This window comes from Dermacentor silvarum, chromosome 8 (genome assembly GCF_013339745.2).
Source record: "Dermacentor silvarum isolate Dsil-2018 chromosome 8, BIME_Dsil_1.4, whole genome shotgun sequence".
In the NCBI taxonomy this organism is placed as follows: domain Eukaryota; kingdom Metazoa; phylum Arthropoda; class Arachnida; order Ixodida; family Ixodidae; genus Dermacentor; species Dermacentor silvarum.
In genome coordinates, this window is record NC_051161.1 from 72911700 (window position 1) to 72931109 (window position 19410).

Sequence of the window (19410 nt, forward strand, 5' to 3'; positions counted from 1 at the left end):
GTTACAAACAGTTTTCAATTACCGTTTTATTTATGCATCTGCTTTATGTCATTATTTGTAATGTACAAATTTTTTTAATCTATGATACCTTCGCACTATTGCTGAGAGAAGTTCTTAGATGTCATGCTGTATATAACTTTTCTTGTAGTTAATCATGATAAATAAAGATTTCGTTTATTTATTCATCGATTACAGCCTTGACAAGTCTCTCTCTTTTTTTTTCTAATACAGCGTATCGAATCCTGGTGCTGTCCGACGTTCATTACAACGTCTCCAGCAACAGAGACACCGCCTGCGGCGCCGGAGCCTTCGCAGGGGGTCTCCAACATTGCATTCGAAGAAGATGTGCCGCCAAAATACTCGCCACCCCCATCGTACTCAACTGCCACGGCACGTATGATCCTCAAGGAGTTGCACAAGTGCCAACAACAGCCTACGCCAACAAGCAGCAGCCGCAGTTCACTGATGAATCGTGAGCGCGTCGATAAGATTCGGTTGAGCTTCTCGGACCTTCAGTTCAACTTGACATCTCGAAGTCCACCGCGAGAAGACTCTTCAGATGCGTGAAGAAGAGGTGGTCGCCTTCTGAGGTCCTCGCTTATACGTGATGCGTGCCGTTAGCAACGAAAAAGAAGGCACGCAAAAATTAGTCACTCTGAACCACATGCGGAGCAGTGATTGCCAAGACATGGCATGAAGTGCCGCTTGGACCATCTCTAACGGGTTGTAGCTGAATGCTGATGACAGGATGATTCAGAACACACGCATAGCACGAGGCACACTGTGCAAGTGGCTTGTACTGCGACTATACGACTTGGATGGTCAAGCGGGAGTTCGGACGGGTGCTGTGGTCCAGTTCATTGATCTCTTCTAGGCAAGCATACGCTTGAAAGCACTTGGGGAGAAATGGGAAACAAGAATTTTTTTTTCCTAGACAACGCAGGGTCAAATATGGCGACAAGCCAGTCGGGGCCCTCTGACAATAACTTTATTAACTCTAAAGTGAGACTGGGCCAAATAGAGGCAGAAACAAGAGAAAGAGCAGGGTGCAGTAGTTTTATGCTATCCCCGTCTCTAAATGGTACTTTTCTAGCAACTGTCATGACTACTTACCTTTTTAGTCAGGCAGAGTTAATGAGCCTAGGAGAAACTTGTTTGTAGATGCTCTGGCACATTAAGAAGTTTGTGTGGCCTGCTTACATTACTATTACATTGATGTAGGATGCTTCATGCTTATAAGGCTGTGGTTCAAAGCCTGCTTTTTTTTTTCTTTTCACCATGCAAGTGATTCTTCATGACAGGGCATTGAGCGAGCACATTGCACAACATCGAGGCAGATCGTCAAGAAGCAATGATGAGCTTGTACAGTCGCTTTAGGTGAAAAATTCAAACATCTGGTGTCACTTTCATTGTTAGTGGTGTACCACATACTGCAGACGTGACCCAGTGACAAGTTGGCAGTGTAATTTGCATTCATCATAGCAAAACAAAAATAATCTGTGCCTGCATTGTACTGCACACTAAAATTGACAGATGTGATGGCAGGTCATAAAGCTCTTGCCACATTGCTTATGACATAATGAGAAACAACAATGACACACCACTTATTGTCATGTCTTTCGGCCACAGTCATGAAATCATACGGCCATCCATAACCGGTGAAGTCTTGAAACCCTGTTGATCGAGCAAATTATTCAGTAGGTATTTCGCAGCTTGTTCCAGGTGATCTTTGGGATTCAAGGTCCCATTTAAGTGACCAGTTGAGTTGCCGATAGCAGTGGTATATAAGCATATTGTTTGTATAACCATAGGAGGTGAAAGTTGAGTCGGTATAATAGAAAGATTCCTTTCGTTCCAAGTTTATTCCTTTCTTATCCACTGCTAATGAGTGCTGATCATAGTTATAATGTAAGTGAAGCGCTGAAAGAAAAAGAATTGGAATAGAATCGTTACATTATCCCAACCTTGCTTTATCTTGTGCGGAACACCTTCTAGGGACCCAGAAGCTTGCCGTTTGTTGCACACTGTTTGATCGTTGTTTCTCTGATAACGAGAGACCCTCCGAGTTATGACTGCATATTTTTCGTTCAAGCACCTTGCGTATTAATTTAAGTGTTCTACATAGTCGTGAGTCATTCTCATTGAAGATTGGTCATCACACTGTTGCAGCCCTTTTAGTGATGGTTGAGGACAATCCCATCACAGGTTTACCAAAACTTATAACGTGGGTGTATGGATAGCATTCCTTGCTTTCCCACTCACTGCAGTTAGGAAAACACGACTGGCTTTAGCCATTGGTGACTGCAAAAATTTGTCTTTTGCATGAGAAATAGCATACTTGCAGTGGTGATGTAAAGAAGCTACGATGATACATTATAAAGATACCACACCGAAAGAAGTCTCACTCTCGGGGCGTGCAGCAAGTTTCGGCCATCTTTGGCAGTTTAGATGGTATCAAATTGTAGGGATAAACTCTGAAAAATTGAGAAAGAAGGAATGGGGGGTACGGCTTCAAGAATGTGCATTTCTTTTCGACCACTTAAAACGTGCCCATCACATTTAGGTGGCTTTGTTTTTGTAGTGAGGCAGCATGCAGACGGCAGGTGTCCTTTGCACCCAGAAAAAAAAGAAAAAGCACTGTTTGCAGCAGTCGTAAACCATAAAATTACAATGCTACACTGTTTTGACAGCGGCAAACTGCATGGACTAGCTTTACACCTTCTTTTGAGCACATGCATCACTCAATGTTGGCTTCATTTTCCACACGGGACCCATAGTGCTTCTTTCAAAGACATTTGTATGTTTGTGACTGAAAAAAAAAAGTTTTTTATTAGTAAAGGTTTCCTATAAGCTAGTTATTCCATAGCTAAATGCTGCATATAGTACACAAGGCTGCTATTAATACCAACTCGGTTAGAATTACTTATCTATAAACTGAACTGCTTTGGAACCTTCTATTTACTGATCCTCTTTTAAGGCCAAATGATTTATTAAGTCCCTCGATGTTTGCCTCAACAGGAGCTTACCATGCAGATGGAACGAACCAGACAACATGTACACATGTTTGCTTGTTTGTTGTTTTGTTCGTTTCAGCCATACACAGTATGTAGCTTGTTATCATTTCACTTTAAAAGCTAGGCAGGCACAATGTTTGAATGTGTGTGTGTGTGTGTTTACCTGAATCTGTTACATATACTGTATACAAAAGCCTTACTCCTTGCATATAGAGGAGGATGTGATATTTGAAGTTGTGTGAATAGGACTAACGTTAGAAGTGTGTGATGAAGGGCCCACTGTGCTCGAGGACCAGTTGTACCTTTGCAAGTTCCTGCCTAAGCATAGATGTTAAGGCCTTGTGTAGCATCCAAAGTCCACTTTTTCCATGCGCTCTAGATGAAATGGCATTACTGAATAAGACAAGGAAGGAAGCTTATAATACACTTGCATACAACTCGTATGCACTACACATGTGCTGGTAACATATCTGATAATCCTGGATTTGTTCTCCCTCAGGAGCTTTGTCTAATGACAGCAAAAAATTTTGAGCTTCTGTATAGCTTCCAGATTTCATTACATTGCTCAGCTGTCATCAAGAAGCATTTTGTAAGAGTATTTGTGTGCTGCAGAAGTGCTTTGACGCACATAAATAAGGCAGCCTGTTGAACTAGTTCATGCCCACCTGGCCGGCACCTGCAACATGGAACCTGATCGTGGCGCAATGCTTCCAAATACACAAAAATTAATAAAATTGAAAATAGAAATGACAAAAAAAAAAGGAACACTTGCTCCAGGAACTCAATGTATGTGCTGTGTTGTTCAGAAATGAGTACAAAACAGAACTGCTACACTTGGCTTTTATACTGCCATATACTGCTTCGCCTTCAATCCATGCACCAATTTTTACCTGCACAGTTTAGGGTTGTTCCAAATGAACCTTTACTTGCACAAGTTCTATGCACACATGACCACTTTTGCAACCACCTGATGCTTCTCCCAACCTTGATGTTTTTGCGCTTCAATACTACAGGCACAGCATCAAAATTGTTGCTGATATTTATCCATTTCCAATGCTTTCTCAGGGCAGAGTATAGTGAACAAATTTTTTTTGCACAATAATTTCTGTAAGGAAAGCGCAGCTTGTTTGTAGAACGTGGCTTGAATTACATGTATAAAAAAAAGATAGATTTTTCTTTATGCTGCCTGAAGCTTGGCAGTGTTGTTTGCCTTTGTTGAGTTTGAGCGATACAAGAGTTGAACATTTAGCGTGTTGCAAAATGTGTGTATTCCGGGTGCTATGTATAATGCAAGAGATATCTGAAAGCTTTCATTTCTAAGTGTGTGCGTGTGTGTGTTTGTAAATAAGTGTACATACTATGCATTGAAGGGAAAAGATCAAGAAAAAAATAGACTGTGGGAAATGCGTTAAAGAGTTGCACTTGATCTGGTACATGCATTGACAATGTTGCTGCAAAATGTAGGGAAGAGAACAAAGTGCAGTGTTGCTGTGAATAATGCTAACTTATGCATGGTGTAGCACATATCTTGACCATTTTCCAGTTGCATGAGGTACGCACTACGAATTTAGCAGTCTGAGTCTACACACTGCTTTGTTGGTTGTGAAAAGAAAGGTGCAGCTGAGTTCTCTAAGTGTAAATAAAGGCGTGCAAATTTTAAATGTGTATCACGAGTGAGAACAATCATTGCAATGTATTTTGCGTGAAGTAAATAAAACACATTGCAGAGTGATGTAATGAGTCGAGAAATCAATAACAAGCTTGTGGCGGTGTGCCATGAAAACTTAAGATCCATTTATATTCAGCATTTACTTTTTTTGGTATGCACTGGCGCATTTCTCTGCCTCTGCGAGAAATCGTTGCAAGTGCCACAAATTATAAAGGAAGTCATTGCTCTAAACTGCTTCTTTAGAGAACTGAAAGTTGGGCGAATTGGTGGCTATTCATCTTGAAATTTCAGCGCACACACAAGAAACGAGGACCCAAAGCAAAGTGCGTTACCTTTGCCTTGTGTCCTCGTTTCTTGTGTGTGCGCAGCAGTTTCAAGGAAAAATGCTTCTTTAGAGTGTATAACCCGTAACCGTATATCACCTACAGCCCGAATTGCAACCCCTGGAAAAGTTTTTGAAACTAATTAGGTTGCATGTATAACCCACACAAATGACTGCACATGATAATAAAACGACCCAGCATGAGTGTCGGCACAGAGCTGAAGCACCAGGAACAACACGGTTTCCTACCGACATCATAGCTTCCACTCTTGCTCCTTAAGTCCTAAAAATAAACTAAATTCAGGGGCCTCATGTGACAAACCACAATCTGATTATGAGGCACTCCGTAGTAGAGGACTCCAGATTATTTTCGACTATCTGGAGTTCTTTAACGTGCGCCCAATGCACTGTACACGGCTGTTTTGCATTCGCCCCCAGCGAAATGGGGCCACTGGGTTTGGGAGTTTTGATTCCGCGACCTCGTGCTTAGCAGCACAATGCCAGAGCCACTATACAACCATGGCGGGTGCCTGGTCTTCACAGCAATGCGAGTTTTGCGCTCACGTGTGGTTTCACGGCAAGACAGCAAATGTCGCAAAGCTGTATGTCAAGGCAAAATTTACGTGTACCATATTTTCAGATCTATAAGTCGCACTGGTGTATAAGACGCACCTGTTCATTTGGTAAGCGATCAAAAAAAAAAGTTAGTGATGTTTCACTTCGTAAATGCGGTTCACGCGCAAGCGTGTGGGTGCCATTCCTATATATAATTGCGACAGCAATAATATGGATACTCCAGGCGCATTTCTGCCGCCGTGGTCGTAGAAATGTTCCATATAAAGTCCACGAGCCATAACATTGTCCCCGAGCGCCGTATGCTGTATGTGCGAGTGAAAGCGTGCGACAGTGGGCTGAATCGCACACAAGAAAGAAAAGCGGGAAGGCAGCGCGGCAGGGAGGGGGGTTGGCTTGTACTCTGGTAGCAACTGTGTAGTTTGCGCAGCGGCGTGCGCCGTATCTTGAAAGCGATCTGCAGATGTAATGACTTTGGTGTGCGTTGACTCGCGGTCGGCCTGTCGCCGCTTGCGTTGCTGCTCCGTCCTTCTTGCACGGAGCTCGGCAACTCGATCACGAGACGAACCTGGTACCTCCATAGAGCGCACACAATCCTTAGCAACTGCAAGAGGAGGTATACCCAGCGTGTTTCGCGTAGCCATAGGATTCAATCCGATTTTGACAGCAGTTTTTCCCAAAAGAAAAGAAACAAACAAAACACCGTATATAAGTCGCACCATTCTATAAGACGCCCTCACAAAAAAAAAAAAAGAAAAACGTGAATTATACACCGGAAAATATGGTAGTTGTAAATTTGAATCATTGAAATTTTCAATGCAGTTTATTCCATGAAAACATAACTCTGCATTTGGTGGCAGTAGACAACCAATGCTGCAGGTTACAAAAAAAAAGGCACTATAAACCAAACGAAGCTGTAGTGAATGTTAGATTGTATATGTGCAGGCCACATTATTATTCAATAAGCACTAATACTAATGCATATGCTAATGCACTTGCAATTGCAAAGGAAGGCAAATAGCACTGAGGAACACACAAACATAGTACCATATGCCTCCATGCATATGTATACGGGGCATTTTTTTATTATCGTTAACAAAATTTTAAGAAATCACCCGTGGCATGCAGCATAATTCTAATTCTTGAGCTAGATTACTTTTAGAGGCAGACAATATTTGCCTGAGAAATCAAGACAAACAATTGACTAATTAATGAAAAGCTTTGCTAGTTAATGAACTAGTTATTTGTCACGCATATTGCAATTTACTAATTGTAGCCGATGACTTCAAAAGTCGTATCCACTTAGGACGAATTCTAAGGATGACACAACACAAGTTTTGAGATACGCATTCCCAAAGTTGTATTGGTGTACCAGTAATTTTAGACCTTCAATGCATAAAAAAGCATTCTGCAATAACAGCTAGTTCGTTGAATTGGGTTTAATGGAGCAAAAGCGACTTAACATTAAGTAATAACAATTAGCAATAACATTAGGTGGAGCAAGAGTGCATTTTTACCGCAAGTTTGACAGTGCTCATCTCAAAACTGGATGTGCCTTGTGGAAACACTGGCTTCAATTCATGTACTGCAGTATGTGTGCTAAAGTAATTCAAAAGCTGATCAGTGAAATTTAGCTAGTCAATTATGCAATTTGATTTTCAGTGTAAGTGATATATGCTGCTCCAAGTAATGCAGCCTGAGTATACTTGTGCTATATGCAACAGGTGATTTTCTGAAGTTCTGTTAATGTTGAAAAAAAAAACTGTATAGTAAATTTGTTTGACTAAGTCAGCACATTGGAAAAAAACTCATTGCTGTGACACTCTAAATCTCCACTGCATAATTAATATATTTTCCATTGCTTGCCGATTATTTTCTTAGCCTAACTGCAAGCAATACTTCAGAACAGGACCTGGAATTATGTTGAATCAACTCAGTGTCAATGCACGGTCAAAATCAAAAAGTTTACAGGGTGTGTATTTCATGCAAGAACTCGAATTATCTGAGCAGTTTTGCTATGCGGCTCATCGAGAAGTCGACCAAAGTGCAGGCCCCACAAACTATCGCAGACTGCGACTCCCAATTCCAGGCTGTTTGACAAAGGATTTGCAGAAATGTACATTTTATTGCGATAGCAATTATATGGACACTCAAAAGCAGATTTCTGCCGTCGGCGTCGCCGTCGCCGTGAGGTTCCGTATGACGTCAATGGAGATGAAATCGTCGCCGCGCGCCGCTGAACGCTGTATGTGCGAGTGAAAGGGCGCGAGGGACGCGCGCTTTCACGGGGAGTGAACGCACGGCGGAGGACAAACGCGCGTTCTGCGCCGTGCTCCCTTAAGGGCTGCAGAAGTAGGCGTCTCTTTCCTCCTTTACAATCACCATATATGTAGAGCAAATGCGCCTTCTTCCGACGTGCGAGAGGCCGTGGGGGAGGGGGGGGAGGGGGAGGGAAGGGAGGCGACGTTTAGCTGTGGCACCAAGTGCCTATTTATATCAGAGGCTCCGGCAACAGTCACCAACGCCGCACGCATTTTGAGCGAACGCGGGCAAAACGCCGACGGCGTCGACAACAGTTCTGCGTGTTGCCGGTGCTGCTGCATGTCCAAGTTTATACAGCTGATAAAGCTAATATCATTACTCCGTATAGCTCTCTACAAATTTGCTATCGCAATTGATGCTTCGCCTTTCAGGTAAAACTGCGACAACTTTTTTCGCAGGTCCCACACCCTATAGACAATTTATGCCTATAGTAAAATGGGGAAGAAACAAGCAGTCAAAAGGTGAAAATTTTCTACAACAATGTTTATTAGCTTAAATCAGAGCAAAAAAATATATATTATCATTTCCGTCTATAATAAAAAAGTGCTTGGAGCACAACTAACGTAAAAAACAATCTATCCTCCAATAAGTATCATAGGCCTGTTCTTCAGCGTTGACAGCTTGTCCATGCCAGCATGGCTGAACTTCTTCCTCAGCACAGCGGTGCCAATTATGCTCATGAGCTCATCCGGTGTAGCTTTACCTCGTATAGCATCCCTCAGGGAGACCTCGTGACCACCAAAAAGGCACACCTACACATGGCAGAAAGCAAATGGTTCACTTTAACTTATTTAACTATAAGCTATGCCCCATAAACTACATTGGGTCACTGGCTATGAGTGTCTTACACACTTTCCTCACTCCTTCCTCTAGACAAAGTGACAAGTAGTACAAACAAACGGGGAGGCACCAGAAAGACACACAAAGACAGATCTGGACTTCAAACTGGCTCAAAACCATCAAAAGCTTCTAAAAGCTCAAGTCCCACCACTATTTGTTTTTCTGTGTCCCCATCTGCTTTTGCCGATCACTACTTATCACAACAAACCACCCCACTCAGCAGGAATTGTTTTTCCTTCCACAGTTGTGTGACATTAAGAGGAAGCTTTAGCTCGGTGCAAACTTCGATCTGCCCATTCAAATACATGTAAAATGCACACGTATGCACACACCAAAAACAGATATTGCAGTTCTGTAAACTGTGTGCGTTAGAGCATCTAAAGCGGACAAATTTGATAACTGAATTTACAGCTTACACGAGATTGTTAAACGTTTATGAGGTTTTAAAGCGAGGTTTTCTTTGCCTACCATTCCATGGTTTGGCCATGGACATTCGGTCGCTGCTCAGGCTCTCCTCGAGTAGATTCAAAATCACTTAAAAAAAACTTTTTAAAATGATTGTGCGGCACAATTCGAACCACAGACTGCCAGTGCAGCAGCTTGATGCTCGATCCATTCGGCCACAAATGCACATATACTTCTCTCGTGCAAACACCGACTAGCTCTTTCAGATGGTCACCACAGGTTGACAATGACGATGAATTACCGTACCATGGGCACTTACCCACACCAGGGGATTGGTGAAGAAGCGGGTGGTAGATGTAGTGCCACCAACTAGCTCTTTGATATGATCGCTGCGTGGTAATGATTATGATTTCCTACTGTGGTACATACCCACAAAGAGGGATCAGCCAAGAAGCGTGTCTACGTGTTGATGATAATGATGATGATGATTTCCATACAATGGCGCATACCCAAGGATCGGGCAGTACAATAGTACGTGCCCACAATAAGAGTGGGTGGTACATAATGTCACAACGCCAACTATCTCTTTGAGAAGATCGCCATGTGTTGATTATGATGACGATTTCCATACTATGCCTCATACCCACAATGATGGCCTAGAATCGGCCAGCACATATCGTGTTACCAACTAGCGCTTTGAGATGACTTCCACCTGTTGATGATTACAATTTTCATACTATGAAACATTCCTACAACGGGGATCAGCACGAAGCGCCTCCGCATGTTGATGGTGATGATTTCCATACTATGGCACATGCCCACAACGGGCGATCAGCCAAGAGGTGTTGGTAGACTTAAAATAAATAAGATATGAGGAAATATAAGACAATATAAGGTTTGTCACATTGCGCAGCATGGGTGAGTGAGATCACATGCGTGCATCAGTTTCCTCGAGGCCAAAGACGAAATAAATGGGAAAATTTATAACATTTTATTAACCACTTCATAAAGCTTCCCTTCGCATAGATTCCAACATGTGCGTTGGATATAATTTTGTAAAAGTCTTACTCCTGAATTAGCGGTATATTTCAGAGGAGTGTATAATACATAAATTTTGTCCGCTTTACATATATTATAGGTGCACTTTACAGAATTGTGATAACGTTTTTTATTGCTGAGTAGTAAACTTTATAGTTTCATTTTTTCTAAATTTTGCAATATTCATAAAATTTTATTTTTTAATAAATTGATGGCATATTTAAAAATTCTGTTTCCTAGTGTCACTAGATTTTTTAAGATCTTTTAGATATAACGAACCTCATAAAAGTTTGTGCAGTGGTTGCCGAGAAAAACGATTTCTCTGTTCCTATGCATTTAGATAGGAGCACCTGAGCTAAAGTTTCCTCTTTAATTATATGAACAGTTTTTGGTGCCATATAAAATGTGGTGCCAAATCTGGTGCCATAGCTACATATATTTGTGTTGAAAATGCGCTCTCATCTGTGGCTTGCCATGGTGCCTCAGTGGGCATAACCTTTTGCTGCTGAATATGAGGTTGCAGGTTCCATTCTTGGCTTCAGTCGCTGCATTCTGATGGGAGGCAGAGTGCAAAAATATGGGTGTACTGAGCACCACTGGGTGCATGTAAGGGAACCCGAAGTAGCTCAGGTTAATCTGGTGCCCTCCACTTTGATACATCTCATAGAACCTGTGTTGCTTTTGGACTCTGAATCCCAGCCATCAACCTTTGTTTTTCTGTGTGTGTCTGAAGCCGTGGTTGCGCGGGTGAAATGACAGGCAAAAACACGGATGCACTCAGCTGTTAAGAGGCTTTTCTATCCCATTTTGTGGACTTTACTACATCAAGCTTCCTTCGGGCAAGCTGAGATATGCACAAAACTGAACCACCACACTCACTATTTAAAGTAAAAGCATGATAAAAATAAGATCAGGTTGAAATGAGAACGAAAAGTTCCTAGCCCCAGGAAAATTTCACATAACAAAACTGAAAAGGAATGACAAACAAAAGGCATGTTCGCTTCCAGTGCCAGGGAAACAAATGCAACAACATCAAATGTTGAGCACTTAATGCACAGAGTGTTTAAGACAGTAATTTGCACTTCACAGAGCTTTCTCCTGCTTGTAGGCAAAAAATAATTAAGCTCAAGGTTGCACGTCTCTTGTTCATTGTTCTCTGTAAATGTAGGGAGCTGCACTCTATGCACATAGTAGTCAATTCTAAAAAAATGTGGTAGAGCCAGTGAAGTTTTTTATGGAGAACTGGAACACAGATGAGCATAACAGAACATTTGGCTATGAACGATGAAAAGCTGAATACAGAACCTCGTTGACATGTTTTTCAAGGGACCGCGAAAAAAAAAATGTAACAGCAGGGAAAACGTAACTGTAAGGTAGGCCACCAATCGCCACAGCTATGTCAGAAACAGCTCTGAATGGCTGCTAGTAAGTCATTAGATGTTTCAGCGCTTGTACTGCAACCGAGGATGGTGCGTGCACGCGTGTTTAATTAATTAAGGGACGTGTACGATATTTCGAGACAGTGGCCCCTTTCAACTCTTAATATGCTTCACCGCATAACACGGCTTCATTGCAGTGAAGCTGGCTTAAGAAAACCGGGAATTATGCTATACATATAAGACCCTTGCAGGCTCCAAAATAAATGTAACGCTGCACTCAGTGGATCTGGCACAGTGTGCGTAGTTCCCGGTAGGCTTCAACTTATGCGCACTTCACTTCGGGTACTTCGCCAACTGCTCTGTGCACATGTACAGCGCCTGGCTTGTGCAACTTTGGTATCTTGCTGCAAACTTTGGTCGCTTACTGCAAACTTCAGTTGCTTATCGCAAACTTGCATCGCTTGTTGCAATGCACGGTCACTTGTTTCAACGTACCGTGTAGACTCGTGTAAGGGCTGCACTTTTTTTTTTTTTACAATTTTTACAATTTTGACTTACATGGGACCGAACCAAAAGGTTTGGTCCCATGTAAGGGCTGCTGCTAGATGGCTCTAGATACTAGATGCCACTACCAGATGGCTCTCGCCATCTAGTAGTGGCAAGCTGACGTATGCAGCATGCGAAAATTTGCCGATGCACGCGCACGGCATTGGGGCATCGAACGCGATCGATGCACCGAACACGAGTGCGATGCAACGAGACACCGAACGCGAAGTCTTTTTTTCAAAACTTTGGGCTGCCAAGATGGGAATGCAGCCCTTATATGAGTCTATACGGTACAAGCTGGCTGCACTGCTAAATTTACGTGACCGCCACGTTCAAATGCAATGCAAGATGCAGGAACATTACAGACTGGCGACATATCAAGGGGGAACATAATACATGGAAGTCAATGGGATTCAGGTTGGGACCAGGAAAATGCTACGTAGCAGCCGGGAAAACACAGCAGTGAGGAACATATCAATGGGGCTTACAAGGGAGACAGGTGGCGTATCAGAAATTGCGTACAAGTTTCTTGAATAAACTCTATATGAAAACATATATTTGAAGAAAGCAAACCTTGAGGTTTCCATCAGCTGTTATGCGAATGCGGTTGCATGTTCCACAAAAGTGTTCAGTCATAGACGTTATAAAACCGACCTTCCCTGTCCAACCAGGTACTCTAAATAACTGAAAAAAAAAGTCCCTTACTGTATTATGAAACATGGCAAAAGTGAGGCACATAACATGAATGCTATTTTGTACTCATGAACCCAAATGTGCTTGTTCCCTCAGTCTACACACTGGAAACATAGAGGGTGAACCAAAATTTTCCAATCTCTGATTTATCCACCATTTGTTTATGGCCTGCAAGTCAAATAAGTATGAGCATGTCCTAAGAGAATTTTGCAATTTCTACGTTGAAGAGCAGGATCCCAAATGTTATCCGTTCACTAGCAGCATATTCAAGCAGTGTAAAAATAAAAATTAGTAACCAAGAAAGATTTGTAAGCACCCTACGGTGTTGATGAGCTGAGTAAACACCAATAGAAAATATGCCTTTTGTCCCTCTCTTCACACATATGTAAATTAACACAACCAATTATTCGATGAGCTAAAAAGAAAACAGCTGGCAATTTATCAAGTCAGAAGTTTTGACAACAGGCCTTCCTTCATTACGCTTGCTATATATTCCCTACCACTGTGAGCATTAAGATGAAAGCGTTGTGGGGCTAGGGATCATGAGGCACACACAATACTTTTAATAAATGGTGCAGAAATACACCTTATGGTTAAGGCCCTCGATGAAATTACCAGTGTGCCTTGACCTGACATCGCTCTGCCCAATAAAACATACATGGAAGCGTTCCTGAATGAACATACATGAATGCGTTCCTGCGCATCATACGTGGAAGGAAGCTTATGCATGAAGAGCTCGGCCATTTTTATGCAGCAGAGGCGATATTATGCACATGGCTTCTTTTTGTGCATTCCCCGTAATGATTATAAGTTTGATTATAAGATGTCAAAAAGGTACACTCAATAAATAATTGTGTACAGATTCATTCGTACAAATTTAATTTATGTTCAAAGTATGCAGAGTGAAGCTGACAATACTTGATTTTTTAACTAACGCGCTTAAAGTGGTACAAAATTACACAGCAGGATAAACTTACTATAAATGTATTAGAGCAAACAACACATGTCCATGATGTCCATGGTGCATAAGCAGCCATGGACATCATAACATTTGCAACTTCAGCTACCCTGCCTCATCACTGGCAAACAAATTGAAATAAAGATAATGCCCGCCACACAGCTTGCACAGAGTTAACACAAAGTGCAAAGTTCTCAGATGAGATATTCAGAGGAATTCAATCTGATCGTGAAAGCATTTGTGTATCATTTGACAGGGCTAAGCATTACAAACTGCTGTTACAAAGAGGTGATAAATGGTCTCAATAATGGTGGTTTCAACAAAGTTTTTACTTATTATTATAACAGAATGTGACAAATTTCTGATCAAGTCTGATTATAAGATGTCAAAAAGGCACACTCAATAAATAATTGTGTACAGAGAGGGCAATGAGTTTGGCCTGCTTGGTTCGACTCCCAGGCATAAGCAGCGCGCCTTTCGACAAAGTTGAATGGTTCCTCAACTGAACTACAGTTAAACCTGCTTATAATGAACCTCCATATAACGAATTCCTGGATATAACGAAGTTTTTCTATTCCCCGCTGTTACTCCATAGAAGCACATGTATTTGAGACCTCTACGTAACGAAGTGGCAGTGGGAGACTCCCTCGAAATAACAAATTTTCCCCGCCGACAACCTAGAGATTTCGCCCCAAATGTTGTCATTTTCGCGCGAGCAGCAACCGGAAGCACCTTCTCCGCCGCGACGGAATGCGAAGCGGTGACGTTGCGCTTGGTGCGCTCGAATTCACGGCGACTGCGAGGCGAGAGTGAGCGCACATGTGCGTGCTTACGAGCATGCGCGAGGCGGGCCTGCATCCCTCGACCCGGCGATCTTGCCGCCGTGGGCGTGACCTTTCCCCCTCCCTTCATTCAAACCTGATCCGCCGCTTGCTGCAGCTGACCTTGCCCGCCAAGCTGGCACTCTCCTTTTCCAGTTGATGTTGGCGAAGGAAAAAAATTTTTTTAACGCGCTGGCAGCGCCACTCTTACATTACTGCGCAAGTCTCTGTGCTTCACTTCACTAACCTGACACTAGGTGACACTATACGACGCTACGAAGCCGTCGTGTCGCTCGCTCTTCGTTTCCGATGCCTCGCGCTTGTGCGAAACGACACGCGTCCACGCATCCAGTACGTGGTGTGACATTTCAAGGATGAGTGCTTCGACGAAGAAACGCAAGATATTGACCTTGTCTGCAGTTTACTTTGAAGATAAGCCCATGCGGGCGCACACTTTTTCCACATAGCAGATCGCTTTCAAGATACGGCGGCCGCCATCGAAGTAAACGCCTCCCTTTCTCGCTTCCCCCGCCGTGCCTAGCACGGCAGCGTGCTTCCGCCCCCCTCCCCCCCCCTTTTCCCTCGCGCATGCAAGATTGAGTTGGCTGACCCCCGCAAGCTTTCACTTGCACACAGCGTACGGCACGCGGCGACGATGTTGCCGTGTTTGGACTTTACAAAGAACCTCAAAGCGACGTCCACGGTGACGGCACAAATGTGCTTCTGCGCGGTTACTACTCCGACGGCGACAGCTAATTCGCACCCCCTACCGGCAGCTTCTCTGCGTTACCGGGAACTTATCTCGAAGGCCATGCTTTTGTGCGCGGCAATCGGCGACAGCTGTACGAGCAGGAAATACGTCATGGTGGCCATGTTGTAAGTTCACTATCGCGAGCGACTGTCGTCTGGGCGTCGCAACTCGAGAATCGAACGTCTGCGCACATGAGATTTTGCCAATTTTGTGCCCGTACGTGTAGAACAAGAAAAATAGTACGAACTAACCGTTTGGTGGGCAATGAGCGACTACGGCTTAAGCGGTCAGCCAGTACATAGAGTTTAATGGGTGCTGGGTGGGGAAATCTTCGCGACTACGTTTAAACCGCAATTACGCATTAAGCGAGTACGTATTAACGAGGTTTGACTGTACTAACCTTACTTCGTATAGCTGTCTGCTAATTTGCTGTCGCAATCGATGCTTCGCCTTTCAGGCGAAACTGGGACCTTTTTGTTCATCGCAACGTTAGTGTATCGGGAGTAAATCTTGAGCGATAGTACATATGGTAAGCGTTTCTTTTTTAAATTTTCGTGCCGAACCTGCATATAACGAAATCCTCTTTATAACGAAGTTTTTCGGGAATTTGTCAATTTCGTTATATCCAGGTTTAACTGTATTTATAGTTCACTGTCTGAAGTGCTGCTTAAAGTGCTGACACAGCAGTTTAACATGTACAATCTTGTGCTGTGTACATTACCTTTGAGGTATGATTTGGCCCATCCTCTTGTCGCTCCAACAGGGGCAACTCCTTTTTTATCGTCGACAACATGCACTCAAAAGGGACAAGTTTTTGCCTGCTCCACTTGTTTCCATCAAAGGGCATGTACTCTATAAACCGGACTTCAACATTCTGAAACATAAGCATCCAGAAAGCTGTCACACATCTCAGCCAAGCAAGGCAATTGCCTCTTCTAGCTCATGGTACTTACATTAGTTTCTGTGAGCTTCACAAAGTCAACCAGTTCATCTTCATTAATTCCTTTCATCACAACACAGTTTATCTGGGCAAAAACAATTCATGTCTTAGTCTTGGCTGAAACATCTGCATAGGTAACAGCTCGCACTTCACCATGACAGCTAGGTTTGTTCTACATTATATAATAATGCCTGAACAGACCGACACAGTTCTAAGCAGCAACACTGCCCTGAAAACCCATTTTAATGCAGTTGTGAAATCGACTTGACAATCATCCTGGATAGATAGATTTTCATATTATGATGACACTCACCTTAACAGAGTCAAAGCCAGCTGCCAAGGCATCATCAATGCTTTTCCTCACTACATGCCAGCCTTTGCGCCTTGCCAGGAATTCAAATTTCGCAGGTACTAGGCTGTCGAGGCTTATGTTTACATGTGTTAAACCTGCATTTGAAAGCAGTGGTTTGTATAAAACTACAACCACGAGAGAGTAAGCCACCCCCAAAGAACAAAGTGTCCCACCTGCATTCTTCAAGTCTGTAATTTTTTTCGACAGCACCAACCCATTTGTTGTAATGCCCAGCACTTCCAGCTGTGGAATTTTTGCCAGGCGCTCTGAAATGCACAGAAAGAGACCCACCATTGGCTTGGTAACAGTGTTGCAACGAAGCTGTGTGATAAGGCCAACAAACTGCATTTTGGCAAAATCGACATGCTGTAAATAGACACGCTTTAGTTTTTCAGTGTCATTCAAACTAAGAGACAAATATAAAAACAACAATATCCACTGTTGTTATTCACAGTAATGAACACCAATAAACACTGAAGTCATCCTAAGTTCAAATTAAATTGTAGCATTTAACATATTGAATCTGCACAGTGGTTATGAATTATGCCGTAGTGGAGGGCTCCAGATTATTTTGACTACATGAGGTTCTGCAAAGTGCATCGAAAGCATGGTACACCAGTGTTTTCGCCTTTCGCCCCCACTGGAATGCAACTGCCGTGGATGGGAATCGAACCTGCAACCTTTTCTCAGCAGCGCCACATCATAGCCATTGAGCCACCATGGTTCATCACTGAGACCATCCTACAATATAGTAATGTAAGACTGCATATTCTATGGGGAAAGTTCGACAATACTGAAAAAGCCACTCTCACTGCGAGGGGAGGCTTGGCAAGCCATAAAAAATGCATAAGACGATGGCTCGGGCCTGGATAATTATTTTGTAAGTAAAGATGGACTACAATGTATTCTAAAGAAGCTAAGGAAAGCAGACTGAGCATACTATATTCACTCATATCTAAGCTGACTCTGATTCTAAGCCGACACCCGAAAATCGAAAAGCCAGGAAAAAAAGAAAAGAGAGAAACGACCCTAATCCTTGACTTAGGTGTCTGCTAGTGGCACCTCGGCGTTGGTGTACTCTGGTGTATTGTTTCGGTTAATTTTGTGTCGTACTTCACTTTAATACCAAAAGTTAACACAAGGAAAACGCAGACACAGGGAATGCTGGTGAATTCTTGATGTATACTACACTACACTAGGCCCGGCGTCCTCGCTGTCGGAAACTCGATGGTACACAACACTTGGCCCGGCGTCCTCGTCGTCTACTTCTATAGAGTATGGAACGGGTGGGAAACCGAACTCGGAAGAACAAGAGAACAGAACTGGCAGGAAACCACCATGCACATGGAGCCAAACTGTTACTGATGCAGTGGGTATCTAAAGCGTACGATTGTGTGCTTTGGTATACAGCAATTAGACTTTCCTTAATTGTTTATAATTATTCATGACACTTAATTAGCTCTTTACTGTACTAAACCTGTGCTCTAATGTCATGTCTATCATCAACCATAAGTAGAACCATCGATATCTACCTGGTTTTATTATTTTATGATTTATTTTTAATTTCGTCCCACCTCTGTGACAAACCAGAAGTCGATCCCTAACTGGAAGTTGCTGCGCAATAAACAAGAGTGTCACTCAGTATTCGTGCCACTAAAAAATATCCTCCATGTAACCTGACAAAAAAAAGCACTGACGTTTTGAAGTCTTAAACAATGTTTATTTAGAACATGCAACACTAGTGATGAACCTACTGCAGTGTACTGCATGTAACCCGTCACTCGTGATCGTCATCTACGTCGGCAAAGATGGATTCCTTGTCGCTCTCGTCCCACAATGTGTTGTTTTCTGCACCGTCCAGCACATTGGAAATACACTTCCTAAACGTGCGCATGATGATGGCAGCTGAGATGTCCTTCCATGCAATCGCAATCCAGCTGACACGTGCCCACAGCGACGCTTGCTTGATGCAGCCAGATGGCCACACTGGACAAATCCTAAAATCTAATCCGTCCCATAACTTCTGTATCCCACTTAAAAAAAAAAATGTCTCGGCTTAGAACCAAATAAATACGGTAACAAATTTTGATAACTTTTACAGCACCAAAATCGCCCCAAATACAAGAAAATTAATTGAAATCCATGACGTCAATCTGATGTACCAGGGCTAGGATTTTGCCAAGATGGAAGTTTGGCTTTCATTTTATAATTGATAATCAACCTCTTACCACGAAATTAATTAAATAAAATTTTTGAAATAACACTTAACCAGCTTAAATTGATCTAGTGATTCTCTTTAGCATCCCTTCAATTAAACTACGGCCATCTATGCTGAAGCTATACTAGAGTGACATTCACTGGCTTTTGTGAAAATGAAATTGTAAGAGATTTGCAGTAAATTGCACAGGTCAAAAGTGAATGTCCCACCGATTTCCACCATTCATATGACCACCGCCACCACAGTCTATGAAAGGCAATTCAAAAGACTGCTTTACATGTAACCATGGCTTGTGCTGTGAGGCAACGAAGATAAGAAAGAAGTGGATCACGCAAGTGTGCAGTCACCTGTGAAAGAGGTGCTTTTGCAATCCCACACTAAAACATGAGTTGACTTGTATCAGATGGCAGGCTATTTTATGCACATACAACGAGGTGAAAAATGGCTCTAAAGTATATGTCACTCACATACATAGTGTACACTGAACATATACACATTGGAAGATTCATGCAACATGTGTTATGCGGATCCTCTAATCATAAATGGAAAGGTTTCCCAAGGACTTATTT

The 19410-nt window shown here is 42.7% G+C and overlaps 2 protein-coding genes across 11 annotated transcripts in view; one reads left to right on the plus strand and one right to left on the minus strand.

Annotated features, from left to right (window-relative positions):
* The window catches only part of LOC119461442 (sodium-dependent transporter bedraggled), a 169281-nt gene extending 164535 nt beyond the window's left edge, over positions 1 to 4746 (plus strand). For all 4 annotated transcript variants that reach the window (XM_037722753.2, XM_037722752.2, XM_049672649.1 and 1 more), the window contains one exon: positions 232 to 4746. In XM_037722753.2, coding sequence (XP_037578681.1) covers positions 232 to 567 — 336 coding nt within the window. In that variant the 3' untranslated portion in view covers positions 568 to 4746. The remainder of the gene's footprint in view (positions 1 to 231) is intronic.
* A 3622-nt stretch (positions 4747 to 8368) lies between these two features.
* LOC119461443 (molybdenum cofactor biosynthesis protein 1) overlaps positions 8369 to 19410 on the minus strand; it is a 48160-nt gene continuing 37118 nt past the window's right edge. For all 7 annotated transcript variants that reach the window (XM_049672650.1, XM_049672653.1, XM_049672652.1 and 4 more), the window contains 6 exons: positions 16797 to 16889; positions 16585 to 16718; positions 16285 to 16356; positions 16053 to 16205; positions 12682 to 12792; positions 8369 to 8652 (listed from right to left, as the gene is read on the minus strand). In XM_049672650.1, the coding sequence (XP_049528607.1) occupies positions 8476 to 8652; positions 12682 to 12792; positions 16053 to 16205; positions 16285 to 16356; positions 16585 to 16718; positions 16797 to 16889 (740 nt within the window). In that variant the 3' untranslated portion in view covers positions 8369 to 8475. The remainder of the gene's footprint in view (positions 8653 to 12681; positions 12793 to 16052; positions 16206 to 16284; positions 16357 to 16584; positions 16719 to 16796; positions 16890 to 19410) is intronic.